Raw genomic sequence first — 22,146 nt, 5'->3', positions numbered from 1 at the left:
ACCAGTTACAACCACTATCTAACAGACACAGACAGAGAGAGGGAGAGACCAGTTACAACCACTATCTAACAGACACACAGAGACAGAGGGAGAGACCAGTTACAACCACTATCTAACAGACACAGACAGAGAGAGGGAGAGACCAGTTACAACCACTATCTAACAGACACACAGAGACAGAGGGAGAGACCAGTTACAACCACTATCTAACAGACAGAGGGAGAGACCAGTTACAACCACTATCTAACAGACAGAGAGGGAGAGACCAGTTACAACCACTATCTAACAGACAGAGAGGGAGAGACCAGTTACAACCAATATCTAACAGACACACAGAGACAGAGGAGAGACCAGTTACAACCACTATCTAACAGACAGAGGGAGAGACCAGTTACAACCACTATCTAACAGACAGAGAGGGAGAGACCAGTTACAACCACTATCTAACAGACACACAGAGACAGAGGGAGAGACCAGTTACAACCACTATCTAACAGACAGAGAGGGAGAGACCAGTTACAACCACTATCTAACAGACACACAGAGACAGAGGGAGAGACCAGTTACAACCACTATCTAACAGACAGAGAGAGAGACCAGTTACAACCACTATCTAACAGACACACAGAGACAGAGGGAGAGACCAGTTACAACCACTATCTAACAGACAGAGGGAGAGACCAGTTACAACCACTATCTAACAGACAGAGAGAGAGACCAGTTACAACCACTATCTAACAGACAGAGGGAGAGACCAGTTACAACCACTATCTAACAGACAGAGAGGGAGAGACCAGTTACAACCACTATCTAACAGACAGAGAGGGAGAGACCAGTTACAACCACTATCTAACAGACAGAGAGAGAGACCAGTTACAACCACAATCTAACAGACACACAGAGACAGAGGGAGAGACCAGTTACAACCACTATCTAACACACAGAGGGAGAGACCAGTTACAAGCACTATCTAACAGACAGAGAGGGAGAGACCAGTTACAACCACTATCTAACAGACACACAGAGAGAGGGAGAGACCAGTTACAACCACTATCTAACACACAGAGAGGGAGAGACCAGTTACAAGCACTATCTAACAGACACAGAGGGAGAGACCAGTTACAACCACTATCTAACAGACAGAGAGGGAGAGACCAGTTACAACCACTATCTAACAGAGAGAGGGAGAGACCAGTTACAACCACTATCTAACAGACACACAGACAGAGACAGAGACCAGTTACAACCACTATCTAACAGACACACAGACAGAGACAGAGACCAGTTACAACCACTATCTAACAGACAGAGAGGGAGAGACCAGTTACAACCACTATCTAACAGACAGAGGGAGAGACCAGTTACAACCACTATCTAACAGACACAGACAGAGAGAGGGAGAGACCAGTTACAACCACTATCTAACAGACAGAGGGAGAGACCAGTTACAACCACTATCTAACAGACACAGACAGAGAGAGGGAGAGACCAGTTACAACCACTATCTAACAGACACACAGAGACAGAGGGAGAGACCAGTTACAACCACTATCTAACAGACAGAGGGAGAGACCAGTTACAACCACTATCTAACAGAAAGAGGGAGAGACCAGTTACAACCACTATCTAACAGACACACAGAGACAGAGGGAGAGACCAGTTACAACCACTATCTAACAGAGAGAGGGAGAGACCAGTTACAACCACTATCTAACAGACACAGACAGAGACAGAGACCAGTTACAACCACTATCTAACAGACACACAGACAGAGACAGAGACCAGTTACAACCACTATCTAACAGACAGAGAGGGAGAGACCAGTTACAACCACTATCTAAAAGACAGAGGGAGAGACCAGTTACAACCACTATCTAACAGACACAGACAGAGAGAGGGAGAGACCAGTTACAACCACTATCTAACAGACACACAGAGACAGAGGGAGAGACCAGTTACAACCACTATCTAACAGACACAGACAGAGAGAGGGAGAGACCAGTTACAACCACTATCTAACAGACACACAGAGACAGAGGGAGAGACCAGTTACAACCACTATCTAACAGACAGAGGGAGAGACCAGTTACAACCACTATCTAACAGACACAGACAGAGAGAGGGAGAGACCAGTTACAACCACTATCTAACAGACACACAGAGACAGAGGGAGAGACCAGTTACAACCACTATCTAACAGACAGAGGGAGAGACCAGTTACAACCACTATCTAACAGAGAGAGGGAGAGACCAGTTACAACCACTATCTAACAGACACACAGAGACAGAGGGAGAGACCAGTTACAACCACTATCTAACAGAGAGAGGGAGAGACCAGTTACAACCACTATCTAACAGACACAGACAGAGACAGAGACCAGTTACAACCACTATCTAACAGACACACAGACAGAGACAGAGACCAGTTACAACCACTATCTAACAGACAGAGAGGGAGAGACCAGTTACAACCACTATCTAAAAGACAGAGGGAGAGACCAGTTACAACCACTATCTAACAGACACAGACAGAGAGAGGGAGAGACCAGTTACAACCACTATCTAACAGACACACAGAGACAGAGGGAGAGACCAGTTACAACCACTATCTAACAGACACAGACAGAGAGAGGGAGAGACCAGTTACAACCACTATCTAACAGACACACAGAGACAGAGGAGAGACCAGTTACAACCACTATCTAACAGACAGAGGGAGAGACCAGTTACAACCACTATCTAACAGACAGAGAGGGAGAGACCAGTTACAACCACTATCTAACAGACAGAGAGGAGAGACCAGTTACAACCAATATCTAACAGACACACAGAGACAGAGGGAGAGACCAGTTACAACCACTATCTAACAGACAGAGGGAGAGACCAGTTACAACCACTATCTAACAGACAGAGAGGGAGAGACCAGTTACAACCACTATCTAACAGACACACAGAGACAGAGGGAGAGACCAGTTACAACCACTATCTAACAGACAGAGAGGGAGAGACCAGTTACAACCACTATCTAACAGACACACAGAGACAGAGGGAGAGACCAGTTACAACCACCTATCTAACAGACAGAGAGAGAGACCAGTTACAACCACTATCTAACAGACACACAGAGACAGAGGGAGAGACCAGTTACAACCACTATCTAACAGACAGAGGGAGAGACCAGTTACAACCACTATCTAACAGACAGAGAGAGAGACCAGTTACAACCACTATCTAACAGACAGAGGGAGAGACCAGTTACAACCACTATCTAACAGACAGAGAGGGGAGAGACCAGTTACAACCACTATCTAACAGACAGAGAGGGAGAGACCAGTTACAACCACTATCTAACAGACAGAGAGAGAGACCAGTTACAACCACAATCTAACAGACACACAGAGACAGAGGGAGAGACCAGTTACAACCACTATCTAACACACAGAGGGAGAGACCAGTTACAAGCACTATCTAACAGACAGAGAGGGAGAGACCAGTTACAACCACTATCTAACAGACACACAGAGAGAGAGAGAGAACAGTTACAACCACTATCTAACACACAGAGAGGAGAGACCAGTTACAAGCACTATCTAACAGACACAGAGGGAGAGACCAGTTACAACCACTATCTAACAGACAGAGAGGGAGAGACCAGTTACAACCACTATCTAACAGACAGAGAGGGAGAGACCAGTTACAACCACTATCTAACAGAGAGAGGGAGAGACCAGTTACAACCACTATCTAACAGACACACAGACAGAGACAGAGACCAGTTACAACCACTATCTAACAGACACACAGAGACAGAGGGAGAGACCAGTTACAACCACTATCTAACAGAGAGAGGGAGAGACCAGTTACAACCACTATCTAACAGACACAGACAGAGACAGAGACCAGTTACAACCACTATCTAACAGACACACAGACAGAGACAGAGACCAGTTACAACCACTATCTAACAGACAGAGAGGGAGAGACCAGTTACAACCACTATCTAAAAGACAGAGGGAGAGACCAGTTACAACCACTATCTAACAGACACAGACAGAGAGGGGAGAGACCAGTTACAACCACTATCTAACAGACACACAGAGACAGAGGGAGAGACCAGTTACAACCACTATCTAACAGACACAGACAGAGAGAGGGAGAGACCAGTTACAACCACTATCTAACAGACACACAGAGACAGAGGGAGAGACCAGTTACAACCACTATCTAACAGACAGAGGGAGAGACCAGTTACAACCACTATCTAACAGACAGAGAGGGAGAGACCAGTTACAACCACTATCTAACAGACAGAGAGGGAGAGACCAGTTACAACCACTATCTAACAGACACACAGAGACAGAGGGAGAGACCAGTTACAACCACTATCTAACAGACAGAGGGAGAGACCAGTTACAACCACTATCTAACAGACAGAGAGGGAGAGACCAGTTACAACCACTATCTAACAGACAGAGAGGGAGAGACCAGTTACAACCACTATCTAACAGACAGAGAGGGAGAGACCAGTTACAACCACTATCTAACAGACACACAGGGAGAGACCAGTTACAACCACTATCTAACAGACAGAGAGGGAGAGACCAGTTACAACCACTATCTAACAGACAGAGGGAGAGACCAGTTACAACCACTATCTAACAGACACAGACAGAGGGAGAGACCAGTTACAACCACTATCTAACAGACAGAGGGGGAGAGACCAGTTACAACCACTATCTAACAGACAGAGGGAGAGACCAGTTACAACCACTATCTAACAGACAGAGAGGGAGAGACCAGTTACAACCACTATCTAACAGACACAGACAGAGAGAGGGAGAGACCAGTTACAACCACTATCTAACAGACACACAGAGACAGAGGGAGAGACCAGTTAAACCCACTATCTAACAGACAGAGGGAGAGACCAGTTACAACCACTATCTAACAGACAGAGAGGGAGAGACCAGTTACAACCACTATCTAACAGACAGAGAGGGAGAGACCAGTTACAACCACTATCTAACAGACAGAGACAGAGACCAGTTACAACCACTATCTAACAGACACACAGAGACAGAGACCAGTTACAACCACTATCTAACAGACACACAGAGACAGAGACCAGTTACAACCACTATCTAACAGACACACAGAGAGAGGGAGAGACCAGTTACAACCACTATCTAACAGACACACAGACAGAGGGAGAGACCAGTTACAACCACTATCTAACAGACACACAGACAGAGGGAGAGACCAGTTACAACCACTATCTAACAGACACACAGAGACAGAGGGAGAGACCAGTTACAACCACTATCTAACAGACACACAGAGACAGAGGGAGAGACCAGTTACAACCACTATCTAACAGACACACAGAGACAGAGACCAGTTACAACCACTATCTAACAGACACACAGAGACAGAGGGAGAGACCAGTTACAACCACTATCTAACAGACACACAGAGACAGAGGGAGAGACCAGTTACAACCACTATCTAACAGACAGAGACCAGTTACAACCACTATCTAACAGACAGAGACAGAGACCAGTTACAACCACTATCTAACAGACACAAAGACAGAGGGCGAGACCAGTTACAACCACTATCTAACAGACACAGAGACAGAGGGAGAGACCAGTTACAACCACTATCTAACAGACACAAAGACAGAGGGCGAGACCAGTTACAACCACTATCTAACAGACACAGAGACAGAGGGAGAGACCAGTTACAACCACTATCTAACAGACAGAGACAGAGGGAGAGACCAGTTACAACCACTATCTAACAGACACACAGAGAGAGGGAGAGACCAGTTACAACCACTATCTAACAGACACAGAGACAGAGACAGAGACCAGTTACAACCACTATCTAACAGACACAGAGACAGAGGGAGAGACCAGTTACAACCACTATCTAACAGACACACAGAGACAGAGGGAGAGACCAGTTACAACCACTATCTAACAGACACACAGAGACAGAGGGAGAGACCAGTTACAACCACTATCTAACAGACACACAGACAGAGGGAGAGACCAGTTACAACCACTATCTAACAGACAGAGAGGGAGAGACCAGTTACAACCACTATCTAACAGACACAGAGACAGAGGGAGAGACCAGTTACAACCACTATCTAACAGACACACAGAGACAGAGGGAGAGACCAGTTACAACCACTATCTAACAGACACACAGACAGAGGGAGAGACCAGTTACAACCACTATCTAACAGACAGAGAGGGAGAGACCAGTTACAACCACTATCTAACAGACAGAGAGAGACCAGTTACAACCACTATCTAACAGACACACAGAGACAGAGACCAGTTACAACCACTATCTAACAGACACACAGACAGAGGGAGAGACCAGTTACAACCACTATCTAACAGACACACAGAGACAGAGGGAGAGACCAGTTACAACCACTATCTAACAGACAGAGGGAGAGACCAGTTACAACCACTATCTAACAGACAGAGAGGGAGAGACCAGTTACAACCACTATCTAACAGACAGAGGGAGAGACCAGTTACAACCACTATCTAACAGACACACAGAGACAGAGACCAGTTACAACCACTATCTAACAGACACACAGACAGAGGGAGAGACCAGTTACAACCACTATCTAACAGACACACAGAGACAGAGACCAGTTACAACCACTATCTAACAGACACACAGACAGAGGGAGAGACCAGTTACAACCACTATCTAACAGACACAAAGACAGAGGGAGAGACCAGTTACAACCACTATCTAACAGACACACAGAGACAGAGGGAGAGACCAGTTACAACCACTATCTAACAGACACAGAGACAGAGGGAGAGACCAGTTACAACCACTATCTAACAGACACACAGCGAGAGAGAGAGACAGCGAGAGAGAGAGAGAGACAGCGAGAGAGAGAGAGAGACAGCGAGAGAGAGAGAGACAGCGCGAGAGAGAGAGAGAGCGAGAGAGAGAGAGAGCGAGACACAGTGAGAGAGAGACACAGTGAGAGAGACAGAGACACAGCGAGAGAGAGAGACAGCGACACAGCGAGAGAGAGAGCGAGAGAGAGACACAGTGAGAGAGACAGACACAGTGAGAGAGAGAGACACAGTGAGAGAGAGAGACAGCGACACAGTGAGAAAGACAGCGAGAGAGAGAGAGACAGCGAGAGAGAGAGAGAGAGACAGCGAGAGAGAGCGAGAGAGACAGTGTGAGAGCGAGAGAGACAGTGAGACTGCGAGAGAGAGAGAGAGAGAGACACAGTGAGAGAAAGAGCGAGAGAGAGAGACAGAGCGAGAGAGAGAGACAACGAGAGGAGAGAGAGAGAGAGAGAGACACAGCGAGAGAGAGAGAGAGTCAGCGAGAGATAGAGACAGCGAGAGAGAGAGAGACTGCGAGAGAGACAGCGAGAGAGACAGCGAGAGAGAGAGAGACACAGCGAGAGAGAGAGAGAGAGAGACACAGCGAGAGAGAGAGAGACACAGCGAGAGAGAGAGAGACACAGCGAGAGAGAGAGACAGAGACACAGTGAGAGAGAGACACAGCGAGAGAGACAGCGAGACAGAGAGACAGCGAGAGACAGCGAGAGAGAGAGAGAGACAGCGAGAGAGAGAGAGACAGCGAGAGAGAGACAGCGAGAGAGACAGCGAGAGAGACACAGCGAGAGAGACAGCGAGAGAGAGACACAGCGAGAGAGACAGCGAGAGAGAGAGAGACAGCGAGAGAGACACAGCGAGAGAGAGACACAGCGAGAGACACAGCGAGAGAGAGAGACAGCGAGAGAGAGAGAGACAGCGAGAGAGAGACAGCGAGAGAGAGAGAGAGAGACAGCGAGAGAGACCGCGAGAGAGCGAGCGACACAGTGATAGAGAGAGAGAGAGAGACACAGCGAGAGAGACAGCGAGAGAGACACAGCGAGAGAGAGACACAGCGAGAGACACAGCGAGAGAGAGAGACAGCGAGAGAGAGAGAGACAGCGAGAGAGAGACAGCGAGAGAGAGAGAGAGACAGCGAGAGAGACCGCGAGAGAGCGAGCGACACAGTGATAGAGAGAGAGAGAGAGACACAGCGAGAGAGAGAGACACAGCGAGAGAGAGAGAGAGAGACAGCGAGAGAGAGAGAGACAGTGAGAGAGACAGACAGAGCGAGAGAGAGAGACAGCGACACAGTGAGAAAGACAGCGAGAGAGAGAGACAGCGAGAGAGAGACAGCGAGAGAGAGAGAGACAGCGAGAGAGAGAGAGAGAGACAGCGAGAGAGAGAGAGAGAGAGACAGCGACACAGCGAGAGAGAGAGAGACACAGCGAGAGAGAGAGCGAGACACAGCGAGAGAGAGAGACAGAGACACAGCGAGAGAGAGAGACAGAGAGAGAGAGAGACACAGCGAGAGAGAGAGCGAGACACAGCGAGAGAGAGAGACAGAGAGAGAGAGAGACACAGCGAGAGAGAGAGCGAGACACAGCGAGAGAGAGAGAGAGAGACACAGCGAGAGAGAGAGACACAGCGAGAGAGAGAGAGAGAGAGACACAGCGAGAGAGAGAGCGAGACACAGCGAGAGAGAGAGACAGAGAGAGAGAGAGAGACACAGCGAGAGAGAGAGCGAGACACAGCGAGAGAGAGAGAGAGAGACACAGCGAGAGAGAGAGAGAGAGAGACACAGCGAGAGAGAGAGAGAGAGAGAAGAGAGACAGAGAGAGAGAGAGAGAGAGAGAGACAGAGACACAGCGAGAGAGAGAGACAGAGAGAGAGAGAGACACAGCGAGAGAGAGAGCGAGACACAGCGAGAGAGAGAGAGAGAGAGACACAGCGAGAGAGAGAGAGAGAGAGAGAGACACAGCGAGAGAGAGAGAGAGAGAGAGAGACACAGCGAGAGAGAGAGAGAGAGAGACACAGCGAGAGAGAGAGAGAGAGAGAGAGAGAGAGAGAGACAGAGAGAGAGAGAGAGAGAGAGAGAGGTCAAAGACATTGCTCCTGCATTTTTCAGCATGTTTTTACAATAAATATAGATTTGGAGTTAGATACACTTGGATTTTTTGGCAGAGACGTATACAGGATGCTACCCTCCACAACATAACCTTCACTCCAAACCAAAACTCCAAACCTACAACCTGATTTTGGACGGAATTACCTGGAAGGCTTTCTACTACCAAGGATGACTATTCCCAAACTATACAGCAAATGCTCTGGCAAACAAACAGAAACCTGAAAACACCATCCAACCTGGAACTGAGTGAGTCATGTTTAGTCTGAAGCTATTTTTTTACTTTCAAAAACCAAGAAGAAAAATACTTTACAATTATATATTTTACTTTATAAGGACTGAATGCTAAGGCTACCAAGCTTGCTAGTACAAAGAGATACAACTTCAATTAGCACTGACGTGTGAAGTGAGAGGTGTCAAAGCCCTTGAGCCCAACAATGGCAGAAGAGTCACACAGTCTACCACAACCAAATGGAGAGGCCTTAGAAGCACCCTCCCGCTGTCGAGGTAATTAAAATACAGTACCCTCTGTATGTAAAGAATGATAAGACACGAAAAAAGTACAAAATGAAGCTCCTTATGGGATATCAAGAGACACTTTTTGCTGACTTTTATAAAAATGGGAACATAAGCAACCTTATCTTCCACACAGACCATCCCCTGGCATGGCACAGTGCTATATTAGCCCCTCTGTCAAGAGGGGGGGACTCAGGATACTAGAGAACAAGGACTGAGTCAGCTAATATAAATCTGTACAAGTCTGGAATAGTATTGGTACAGGGCAACCCCAAACAGCTTCAACTGGACTTTCACATAATCAAAGAAATAGCTCAGCAGGAGAAGCTCTCCCTTGAGAAAGATACCCCCACCCCGAGCGGGTCAGACCAGACCTCTTCATTAAATAACCCCACAGACGAGCAACCCCAAGCGGAATGTCAACTTCCCAGCACAAGAGTACTACTCCCTCATTGAAATGAAGGATAAATTCACCCAGCTGGAGGTAAGGCAGGTGGAGCTGGAACAGCAGGTGAACACACTCCAGTCAGCACAGACCCAGACAACAGACCAGCACAACAACACCCCCTTAACTAGACCTGGAGAGCTGCAGGTAAAGAGAGACATGTCTGCACTCTGGACTGTGGTGAGACAACATCAACAGGAGAAAGAGCAGGAGCAGGAGAAGAACAGGGCACTAGAGGAGAGGATCAGAGTGCTGGAGGAGAAGGTGAGAACGATGACGTGTGACAGAGAACAACCCATTAGAGAGCTGGCCAACCCCGCAGAGAAGCCAGCAGAACAGCCCACCTCAGATCCTGACCAAAGTCTCCACACCACAGCAGGACAAACAAATGAAGAACCCCAAGCCCTGGGGATCCCAACCCCTCTGAGCAACCCCCTGTCAGCCAGAAGGGCCTTCTATGCCATCAAAAGGAACATTAAATTCCAAATTCGACAAATAGGATCTGGCTAAAAATACTTGAATCAGTTATAGAACCCATTGCCCTTTATGGTTGTGAGGTCTGGGGTCCGCTCACCAACCAAGAATTCACAAAATGGGACAAACACCAAATTGCATATTTTCTGGATTTTGATCATTAGCGGGTATCGGCCAAATTCTGCTCTGCATGCATTATTTGGTGTTTTACGTTGTACACAGAGGATATTTTTGCAGAATTCTGTATGCAGTCTCAATTTGGTGTTCGCCCCATTTTGTGAATTCTTGGTTGGTGAGCGGACCCCAGACCTCACAACCATAAAAGGCAATGGGTTCTATAACTGATTCAAGTATTTTTAGCCAGATCCTAATTGGTATGTCAAATTTTATGTTCCTTTTGATGGCATAGAAGGCCCTTCTTGCCTTGTCTCTCAGATCGTTCACAGCTTTGTGGAAGTTACCTGTGGCGCTGATGTTTAGGCCGAGGTATGTAGCATTTTTTGTGTGCTCTAGGGCAACGGTGTCTAGATGGAATTTGTATTTGTGGTCCTGGCAACTGGACCTTTTTTGGAACACCATTATTTTTGTCTCACTGAGATTTTCTGTCAGGGCCCAGGTCTGACAGAATCTGTGTAGAAAATCTAGGTGCCATCTAACAGACACAGAGCGAGAGCCCAGTTACAACCACTATCTAACAGACAGACCAGTTACAACCACTATCTAACAGACAGACCAGTTACAACCACTATCTAACAGACAGACCAGTTACAACCACTATCTAACAGACAGACCAGTTACAACCACTATCTAACAGACAGACCAGTTACAACCACTATCTAACAGACAGACCAGACCAACCACTATCCAATAGATTAGATTCACACTAGTATAGGGGTCTCCACAAATACATTGACCACATTTGAGTAAATGTCTAGTAGCCAAACTCTGTAGACTAGTTAACTCTATATCCTAATTGCATTTCTTTTGTTATAGAAATAAATATCACATGGCTACTTACAAATGGTAATGATCATTTCAATGAGTACACATCTGATTCCAAGTCTAAGAGATCGTAGTCAAAACGTTTTCAGTCATCTATGATTGTGAAGGGGGAAGTGTGTTTTACCTGGAAGTGATGGAAGAACTCTTTGTAGCCTCCCTTGAGGATGTAGAGTTCTGGGTAGTGCAGGTTAGGGTACTGGTTCATCGTCCTGTCCCTCTCGCGTACGAAGCGACACATCCTGGGACCCCGCTCGGAGGAGAACTCACAGTGGAAGACGAGGAGGACCCTGCGGTCGGGGGAGAGGGGGGCGATGGGGCTGCGCAGGAGGTACTCCTCAATCTGTTCCTCCTGGTGGAGGTTCAGGGCTCCTTTGATGTGACCCCCGTCAAACTCATACGGGTAGCGACAGTCAATCACCATGATCCTCTCCACAAGATGGTCCAGCTGACCGCTCAGAGCTGACACCATCTGAGGAACAGACAGACACGTTAGATAACTGTTAAATAACTACAGTGCCTTCAGAAAGTATTCATACTAGGGTTGAATATTTTCTCTGTATTTTACAAAATGTTCCATCCCAAGAATAAATCACTTTTCTCCCAGGTAACCCGGTATTTCCCACCAAAACCGGAAGTGTCATTCAAAAGCATTATAAAGCATATAAATGTGTCTGGATTTGATTAGAGCTTTGATGAGCATGAACATCCAAACCGGATGCTACCTGAGCCTGATGAGCCATACGGTGCCTTCGGAAATTATTCAGACCCTTTGACTTTTTCCACATTGTTACATTACAGCCTTATTCTAAAATGGATTAAATAGATTTTTTTCCTCAATGTAAACACAATACCCCATAATGATAAAGCAAAAACAGATCTTTCCCTCCATCCTGACTAGTTTCCCAGTCCCTGCCGCAGAAAAACATCCCCACAGCATGATGCTGCCACCACCATGCTTCACCGTAGGGATGGTGCCAGGTTTCCTCCAGACGTGACGCTTGGCATTCAGGCCAAAGAGTTCAATCTTGGTTTCATCAGACCAGAGAATCTTGTTTCTCATGGTCTGAGAGTCTTTAGGTGCCTTTTGGCAAACTCCAAGCGGGCTGTCATGTGCCTTTTACTGAGGAGTGGCTTCTGTCTGGCCACTCTACCCATAAAGGCCTGATTGGTGGAGTGCTGCAGAGATGATTGTCCTTCTGGAAGGTTCTCCCATCTCCCCAGAGGAACTCTGGAGCTCTGTCAGAATGACCATTGGGTTCTTGGTCACCTCCCAGACCAATGCCCTTCTCCCACGATTGCTCAGTTTGGCCGGGCGGCCAGCTCTAGGAAGAGGCTTGGTGGTTCCAAACTTCTTCCATTTAAGAATGATGGAGGCCACTGTGTTCTTGGGGACCTTCAATGCTGCAGAAATGTTTTGGTACCCTTCCCCAGATCTGTGCCTCGACACAATCCTGTCTCGGAGCTCTACGAACAATTCCTTCGACCTCATGGCTTGGGTTTTGCTCTGACATGCACTGTCAACTGTGGGACCTTACATAGACAGGTGTGCCTTTCCAAATCATGTCCAATCGATTGAATTTACCACAGGTGGACTCCAATCAAGTTGTAGAAACATCAAGGATGATCAATGGAAACAGGCTGCACCGGAGCTCAATTTCGAGTCGCATAGCAAAGGGTCTGAATACCTATGTAAATAATCTTTTTTCTATTTTTAATAAATTTGCACAACATTTAAATAACCTTTTTCCGCTTTGTCATATATGGGGTATTGTGTGTAGATTGCTGAGAAAAAAAATATTTAATCCATTTTAGAATAAGGCTGTAACGTAACAAAATGTGGAAAAACTCAAGGGGTCTGAATACATTCCAAATGCACTGTATTAAATACATTTTGTGAGCCCTACACAATAACAACATTTAATGAGCCCAAGCCCAAAACATGTTATCCAATACATATGAACAGGCTACTGCACATTACACACGGCAGAAAAACAGAAAAGTCCATAGATGTAGCTAGCTATATAAAGCCCATAGATGTAGTTAGCTATATAAAGCCCATAGATGTAGCTAGCTATATAAAGCCCATAGATGTAGCTAGCTATATAAAGCCCATAGATGTAGCTAGCTATATAAAGCCCATAGATGTAGCTAGCTATATAAAGCCCATAGATGTAGCTAGCTATATAAAGCCCATAGATGTAGCTAGCTATATAAAGCCCATAGATGTAGCTAGCTATATAAAGCCCATAGATGTAGCTAGCTATATAAAGCCCATAGATGTAGCTGGCTATATAAAGTCCATAGATGTAGCTAGCTATATAAAGCCCATAGATGTAGCTAGCTATATAAAGCCCATAGATGTAGCTAGCTATATAAAAGCCCATAGATGTAGCTAGCTATATAAAGTCCATAGATGTAGCTAGCTATATGCGCTTTTGGGTAAATAAATGAAACTAGCTCCAGTAGGCTAATCTTTTTAAATGTGAACTGTATTACTGTACTGTATTATATGGACTGGAATTGCACACATCGTTCAAACCATGATAAAGCAGAAGAGAACATGTGATTCTGGTGCCTACAAAGTTACAAATATAGGCTAGAGAATTAGATTTTAATTTGGAAATATAATAGGGCCTATTTGTATAATTAGTAGGCTGACGCATATTTACCTTTCATAATATTTCCCCTAATGCTATTAGCCTACTTCCTCTTTCTCTCTATTGTTGCTTCATTCCTTCCTCATTTTCAACAGTTAAATGAAATAAGTTGCGTTGTCTTCATCATTCTAATGACATCCTTTAATACAGGACTAGAATTAGATGTAGAGAAGAGAACGCCGTCTACATGTTATTTACCGGTCTGAATAAATAAACTGCTTTAGCCTATCGCCATCGCGGGTGTTCGCTTTTCTTTCCAGCTACCCGTGAGTTCTATTTGCTGCTGTATTTAACATTCTGCATTAAAAAGTCTGTTGGTATAAGAAATGCAACAACAACTTTTTTTTCTTCCAGCAAACTATTCTAGCTTTTCTTGCATGGGACCCCCAAGAGCTAAGGAGTGTTTAAGGAGAGAGGCCAGCGGAGCTCAGGCACTTGCATATTGGCCAAGAGACAGAGGCTATAAGTTAGAAGCTTATTATTCATAACCCAACATTAATTAGCTAAATAAGGCTAATGCTGCATTGATGATGTTCCATGTTCCAGTACTGATGATCAGCTCTTCCATGTTCCAGTACTGATGATCAGCTCTTCCACACAGCATAGCCCTTCCATGTTCCAGTACTGATGATCAGCTCTTCCATGTTCCAGTACTGACGATCAGCTCTTCCATGTTCCAGTACTGATGATCAGCTCTTCCATGTTCCAGTACTGACGATCAGCTCTTCCATGTTCCAGTACTGATGATCAGCTCTTCCATACAGCATAGCCCTTCCATGTTCCAGTACTGATGATCAGCTCTTCCATGTTCCAGTACTGACGATCAGCTCTTCCATACAGCATAGCCCTTCCATGTTCCAGTACTGATGATCAGCTCTTCCACGCAGCATAGCTCTTCCATGTTCCAGTACTGATGATCAGCTCTTCCATGTTCCAGTACTGATGATCAGCTCTTCCACACAGCATAGCCCTTCCATGTTCCAGTACTGATGATCAGCTCTTCCATGTTCCAGTACTGACGATCAGCTCTTCCATACAGCATAGCCCTTCCATGTTCCAGTACTGATGATCAGCTCTTCCACGCAGCATAGCTCTTCCATGTTCCAGTACTGACGATCAGCTCTTCCACACAGCATAGCTCTTCCATGTTCCAGTACTGACGATCAGCTCTTCCATACAGCATAGCTCTTCCATGTTCCAGTACTGACGATCAGCTCTTCCATACAGCATAGCTCTTCCATACAGTGCCTTGCAAAAGTATTCAGACCCCTTGGATTTCTTCACAGTTGTGTTATAAAGTGGGATTAAAATTGATTTAATGGTAATTTTGTCGTCACTCAATCTACACAAAATACTCTATCAAAGTGGAATAAATATATATTTAAGATGAATACAAATGTAATAACTAAAATAGTCATTGCATAATTATTCAGCTCCCTGAGCCAAGACATGTTAACAACATTTTTGGCATCGAAGTCTAAAAAGAGCTTTGCATACCTAGACAATATTTGCCCATTATTCTTAAAAAAATTATTCAATCTCTGTCAAGATGTTAGGGATCATTGCTAGACAGCAATTTAAGTCTTGCCATAGATTTTTTATTTATTATTTTCATGTAGATTTAAGTCAAAACTGTAACTAGGCCACTCAGGAACATTCACTGTCTTCTTGGTAAGCAACTCCAGTGTATATTTGGCCTTGTGTTGTAGGTTATTGTCCTGCTGAACGGTGAATTCCTCTCCCAGTGTCTGGTGGACAGCAGACTGAACCAGGTTTTCCTCTAGTCTCCCAGTGTCTGGTGGAAAGCAGACTGAACCAGGTTTTCCTCTAGTCTCCCAGTAGTCTGGTGGAAAGCAGACTGAACCAGGTTTTCCTCTAGTCTCCCAGTGTCTGGTGGACAGCAGACTGAACCAGGGTTTCCTCTAGTCTCCCAGTAGTCTGGTGGAAAGCAGACAACCAGGTTTTCCTCTAGTCTCCCAGTGTCTGGTGGACAGCAGACTGAACCAGGGTTTTCCTCTAGTCTCCCAGTGTCTGGTGGAAAGCAGACTGAACCAGGTTTTCCTCTAGTCTCCCAGTGTCTGGTGGACAGCAGACTGAACCAGGTTTTCCTCTAGTCTCCCAGTGTCTAGTGGACAGCAGACTGAACCAGGGTTTCCTCTAGGATTTTGCCTGTGCTTAGCTCCATCCAGTTTCTTTGTATCCTGAAAAACTCCCCAGTATTTGCCGATGTCAAGCATACATTTTACATTTACATTTTTAGTCATTTAGCAGACGCTCTTATCCAGTTAGTGAGATCCATTTGATTTTTATCCCACTGTGTAAAACTAAAATGAGAATAAATCCACAGGGTCTGAATACCTTTGCAAGGCACTGTAGCTCTTCCATCCAGCAGCACCTCTGCCAAGTGGCTACGCAAAGCTGCAGGTGGAAAGGCGCTATTTAAATATAAATGCAATCAATGACTTTTCAATACATACTGTATACATGCAGCGGTCACAACCCCCTAGTCGATTGACGCACCGGCGCTCAGTAACATCCCATAGAAAAATCGGTCAGTTTAAGCTAGAGATATCGGTTTCAATCCACCGCATCCATCGATGGGTCTTCCTTTCCTGCGGCGGTCCTCATGAGAGCCAGTTTCATCATAGCGCTTGATGGTTTCCAAAGTTCTTGACATTTTCCGGGGGGGTTTCTTCAAGTGCAGTCACAAAAACCATCAAGCGCTATGATGAAACTGGATCTCATGAGGACCGCCACAGGAATGGAAGACCCAGAGTTACCTCTGCTGCAGAGGATACGTTCATTAGAGTTACCAGCCTCAGATTGCAACCCAAATAAATGCTTCACAGAGTTCAAGTAACAGACACATCTCAACATCAACTGTTCAGAGGGGACTGTGTGAATCAGGCCTTCGTGGTCAAATTGCTGCAAAGAAACTACTACTAAAGGACACCAATAAGAAGAAGAGGCCTGCTTGGGCCAAGAAACACGAGCTATGGACATTAGACTGGTGGAAATCTGTCCTTTGGTCTGGTGTCCAAATTTGAGATTTTCTGTTCCAACCGCTGTGTCTTTGTGAGAAGCGGTGTGGGTGAACGGATGATCTCCGCATGTGTAGTTCCCACCGTAAAGCATGGAGGAGGAGGTGTTATGGTGTGGGGGTGCTTTACTGGTGACACTGTCTATGATTTATTTAGAATTCAAGGCACACTTAACCAGCATGGCTACCACAGCATTCTGCAGCGATACGCCATCCCATCTGGTTTGGGCTTAGTGGGACTATCATTTGTTTTTCAACAGGACAATGACCCAACACACCTCCAGGCTGTGTAAGGGCTATTTGACCAAGAAGGAGAGTGATGGAGTGCTGCATCAGATGACCTGGCCTCCACAATCCCCCGACTTCAACCCAATTGAGATGGTTGGGGATGAGTTGGACCGCAGAGTGAAGGAAAAACAGCCAACAAGTGCTCAGCATATGAGGGAACTCCTTCAAGACTGTTGGAAAAGCATTCCAGGTGAAGCTGATTGAGAGAATGCCAAGAGTGTGCAAAGCTGTCATCAAGGCAAAGGGTGGCTCCTTTGAAGAAGATCAAATATATTTTGATTTGTTTAACACTTTTTTGGTTACTACATGATTCCATATGTGTTATTTCATAGTTGATCTCTTCACTATTATTCTACAATGTAGAAAATTGTTAAGATAAAGAAAAACCCTTGAATGAGTAGGTGTGTCGGAAACATCTCTGGTGGGAAAATGGGCATATTGTTTTTATGCAGATTTTAGAATAGTCGCATGAGAGTCTTTCGCCAATTGAATGGAAACCTAGCTAGGTTCCCTAATGGCTGGAACTGAGCGAATGGAATGGCAACCATGTGTGTGATGCATTTCATACCATTCCACTCCAGCCATTACCACGAGCCCGTCCCCATTCCACTCCAGCCATTACCACGAGCCCGTCCCCATTCCACTCCAGCCATTACCACGAGCCCGTCCCCATTCCACTCCAGCCATTACCACGAGCCCGTCCCCATTCCACTCCAGCCATTACCACGAGCCCGTCCCCATTCCACTCCAGCCATTACCACGAGCCCGTCCCCATTCCACTCCAGCCATTACCACGAGCCCGTCCCCATTCCACTCCAGCCATTACCACGAGCCCGTCCCCATTCCACTCCAGCCATTACCACGAGCCCGTCCCCATTCCACTCCAGCCATTACCACGAGCCCGTCCCCATTCCACTCCAGCCATTACCACGAGCCCGTCCCCATTCCACTCCAGCCATTACCACGAGCCCGTCCCCATTCCACTCCAGCCATTACCACGAGCCCGTCCCATTCCACTCCAGCCATTACCACGAGCCCGTCCCATTCCACTCCAGCCATTACCACGAGCCCGTCCCCATTCCACTCCAGCCATTACCACGAGCCCGTCCCCATTCCACTCCAGCCATTACCACGAGCCCGTCCCCATTCCACTCCAGCCATTACCACGAGCCCGTCCCCATTCCACTCCAGCCATTACCACGAGCCCGTCCCCATTCCACTCCAGCCATTACTATGAGCCCGTCCCCATTCCACTCCAGCCATTACCACGAGCACGTCCTCCCAATTAAAAAGGTACCACCAACCTCCTGTGGCAGACACCATGTAAAAATATAATCTCCACTAGCAGTCGTTCAATCTTCTCAGTGGAAAAGTTGGGATAATGGGACAAGTCCGAGTACAGCGTACCTTTCATCCCTGGATTGGGGTACATGTTCAGAGCCATACCTCGCTCCAGTACAGCGTACTTTTCATCCCTGGATTGGGGTACATGTTCAGAGCCATACCTCGCTCCAGTACAGCGTACTTTCATCCCTGGATTGGGGTACATGTTCAGAGCCATACCTCGCTCCAGTACAGCGTACTTTTCATCCCTGGATTGGGGTACATGTTCAGAGCCATACCTCGCTCCAGTACAGCGTACCTTTCATCCCTGGATTGGGGTACATGTTCAGAGCCATACCTCGCTCCAGTACAGCGTACTTTTCATCCCTGGATTGGGGTACATGTTCAGAGCCATACCTCGCTCCAGTACAGCGTACTTTTCATCCCTGGATTGGGGTACATGTTCAGAGCCATACCTCGCTCCAGTACAGCGTACTTTTCATCCCTGGATTGGGGTACATGTTCAGAGCCATACCTCGCTCCAGTACAGCGTACTTTTCATCCATGGATTGGGGTACATGTTCAGAGCCATACCTCGCTCCAGTACAGCGTACTTTTCATCCCTGGATTGGGGTACATGTTCAGAGCCATACCTCGCTCCAGTACAGCGTACTTTCATCCCTGGATTGGGGTACATGTTCAGAGCCATACCTCGCTCCAGGGCGTCTGTAAACTGGGGGTTCGATCTGCTGGCTAGGGGCTGCCCATCTGCATTTACCCTATTGGGCTAATCATTAGCTAGATCCCAGACGTGATCTTTTAACTAGTTAGCATCATATTGATGAATTTTAGGTTCCAAGACAACCTGCATAAAAACACAGCAAATATAATGTAGCCTTTCCTATTAGGGTAACTTGCCTTCTCACAGAAACCACTTAAATGTCACCATTTTTCACCAACACTATTTTTTAAGTCACTCCAAAAACTGAGGTAGGGAGGCGTTTTACTTCAAGTTACAATTGACCAGTCATATATTTAGCCCCACTCTCCCCTGTGCACTCACGGCGAATTGCGGAGCGAGAAAAACGCTTAAACCGCCGCTTTTTCTTAATGTTGCAGTTCGCGCATATTTAGGAATTGAGAAATAAATAAACGAGGAACGGAAATCTGGGATCCAATCTTTTTAACAAAAGGTAATTAAAACTGCGGATTTCCCCGCAATTGCAAGAATTGTTGTGCATCAACTGCTTGTCAGAATGCATGTCGCTCTCCCTCGTAACATCAATGCGCCTGGAGAGGAATATTTCTCTCATAGAACACAACAAGCCCACTAGCTAAATAGATCAACTATTCTACTACGGGGTTGTCCGATTTTTCTATTCATTACCCATTTTGTTTGCAGAGGAAAAGTAAATGTGGACTGTTCTATCATCTTCGAAATGCGCCTCGTCAGAAATATTTTTTTTCATGCGTCATATTTTTAGGGGGCGTGGTTACAGCTAAACACTGTTCCTCACCATCTCAGGTAAAAAGGACAGAACAAGCCAAACTACCCTGGTAAAGAAATGAAAGGGTGATGGGAGCCAACACCCACCATCTCAGGAGTGATGTATTTGAGGTCCTGGTGTTTTCCCTGCACGGTGGACAGGACAAAGGGTTTGGTGAAATCTCCAATCAGCTCCTTGTCCAGCAGCTTCTCAATCTCTGTGTGGTTACAGAACGATTTGGAGCGCTGGATGTGGTGCTCGGAACACACCTGGATGGGGGCGAGAGGAGAGGGTTTGGTCATTTCAGGGGCTCATGTAGAATAACAGCAGTAGATGGTAATGTAGAATAACAGCAGTAGATGGTAATGTAGAATAACAGCAGTAGATGGTAATGTAGAATAACAGCAGTAGATGGTAATGTAGAATAACAGCAGTAGATGGTAATGTAGAATAACAGCAGTAGATGGTAATGTAGAATAACAGCAGTAGATGGTAATGTAGAATAACAGCAGCAGATGGTAATGTAGAATAACAGCAGCAGATGGTAATGTAGAATAACAGCAGTAGATGGTAATGTAGAATAACAGCAGTAGATGGTAATGTAGAATAACAGCAGTAGATGGTAATGTAGAATAACAGCAGTAGATGGTAATGTAGAATAACAGCAGTAGATGGTAATGTAGAACAACAGCAGTAGATGGTAATGTAGAATAACAGCAGTAGATGGTAATGTAGAATAACAGCAGTAGATGGTAATGTAGAATAACAGCAGCAGATGGTAATGTAGAATAACAGCAGCAAATGGTAATGTACAGTGACTTCAGAAAGTATTCACACCCCTAGACATTTTCCACATTTTGTTGTGTTACAAAGTGTGATTAAAATGGATTTTGTCATTTTTTGTCAACGATCTACACAAAATACTCTGTCAAAGTGGAAGAAAAATTCTAACATTTGTAAAATAACACACAGAGTATACCAAACATTATGAACACATTCCTAATATTGAGTTGCACCCCCCCCCCTCTAAGAGCTTTCCACACCTGGATTGTGCAACATTTGCCCTTTATTCTTTTCAAAATTCTTCAAACTCTGTCAAATTGGTTGTTGATCATTGCTAGACAGACATTTTTCAAGTCTTGACATAGATTTAATCCCAAAACCGTAACTCGGCCACTCAGGAACATTCACTGTCTTCTTGGTAAGCAACTCCAGTGTATATTTGGCCTTGTGTTATAGGTTATTGTCCTGCTGAAAGGTGAATTCCTCTCCCAGTGTCTGGTGGAAAGCAGACTGAACCAGGTTCCTCTAGGATTTTGCCTTTGCTTAGCGCCATTCAGTTTAAAAAAATGTAATCCTGAAACACTTCCCAGTCCTTAACGATTACAAGTGTGACGCCCCTCCCACTCTGCGACGCCCCTCCCACTCTGCGACGCCCCTCCCACTCTGCGACGCCCCTCCCACTGTCTTCCGAAATCTTTCTCTTTGCTCTTGTTTTCCTTAAATAGTATGTCGGTGGGCGGAGCCAGGAGGGTCGTCAGCTAAATGGGACACACCTGGGCTCGGGTGTGTCCCGGGGATAAATACACCTTTCCCCCGTACGTCGAGGAGACTCTCTCCACACAGAAACACTTGTTTTTGGTTGTGGCATTTTGGGGGCTTCTCAACACCCCTCATTATCACCATCTATGCACACTTCCACTGCTGACTACTCACACCATTGTTACTTGGATATAGTTTACTTTATTTAATAAATATGTTTGTGATTCCTTTATCTCTGTGTTGTCTCCCTCTTTGTTACGGGCTACGAGCCGGTTCGTAACACAACAATACCCATAACATGATGCAGCCACCACTATGCTTGACAATATGGAGAGTGGTACACGGTAATGTGTTGTATTATAATTGGCCCCA

General features: G+C 45.8%; 1 protein-coding gene across 1 annotated transcript in view; it reads right to left on the bottom strand.

Moving 5' to 3' along the window:
• Positions 1 to 22,146, bottom strand: part of LOC121546662 (M-phase inducer phosphatase 2) — a 37,457-nt gene that overhangs the window by 4,421 nt on the left and 10,890 nt on the right. Inside the window, exons 8-9 of the mRNA XM_045207442.1 lie at positions 20,340 to 20,501; positions 11,562 to 11,906 (exon numbers count right to left, since the gene is read on the bottom strand). Of these exons, the coding sequence (XP_045063377.1) occupies positions 11,562 to 11,906; positions 20,340 to 20,501 (507 nt within the window). The remainder of the gene's footprint in view (positions 1 to 11,561; positions 11,907 to 20,339; positions 20,502 to 22,146) is intronic.

This window comes from Coregonus clupeaformis, chromosome 25, assembly GCF_020615455.1.
Source record: "Coregonus clupeaformis isolate EN_2021a chromosome 25, ASM2061545v1, whole genome shotgun sequence".
NCBI classification, from domain to species: Eukaryota; Metazoa; Chordata; class Actinopteri; order Salmoniformes; family Salmonidae; genus Coregonus; species Coregonus clupeaformis.
This window is presented reverse-complemented; position numbering and strand designations above follow the sequence as displayed.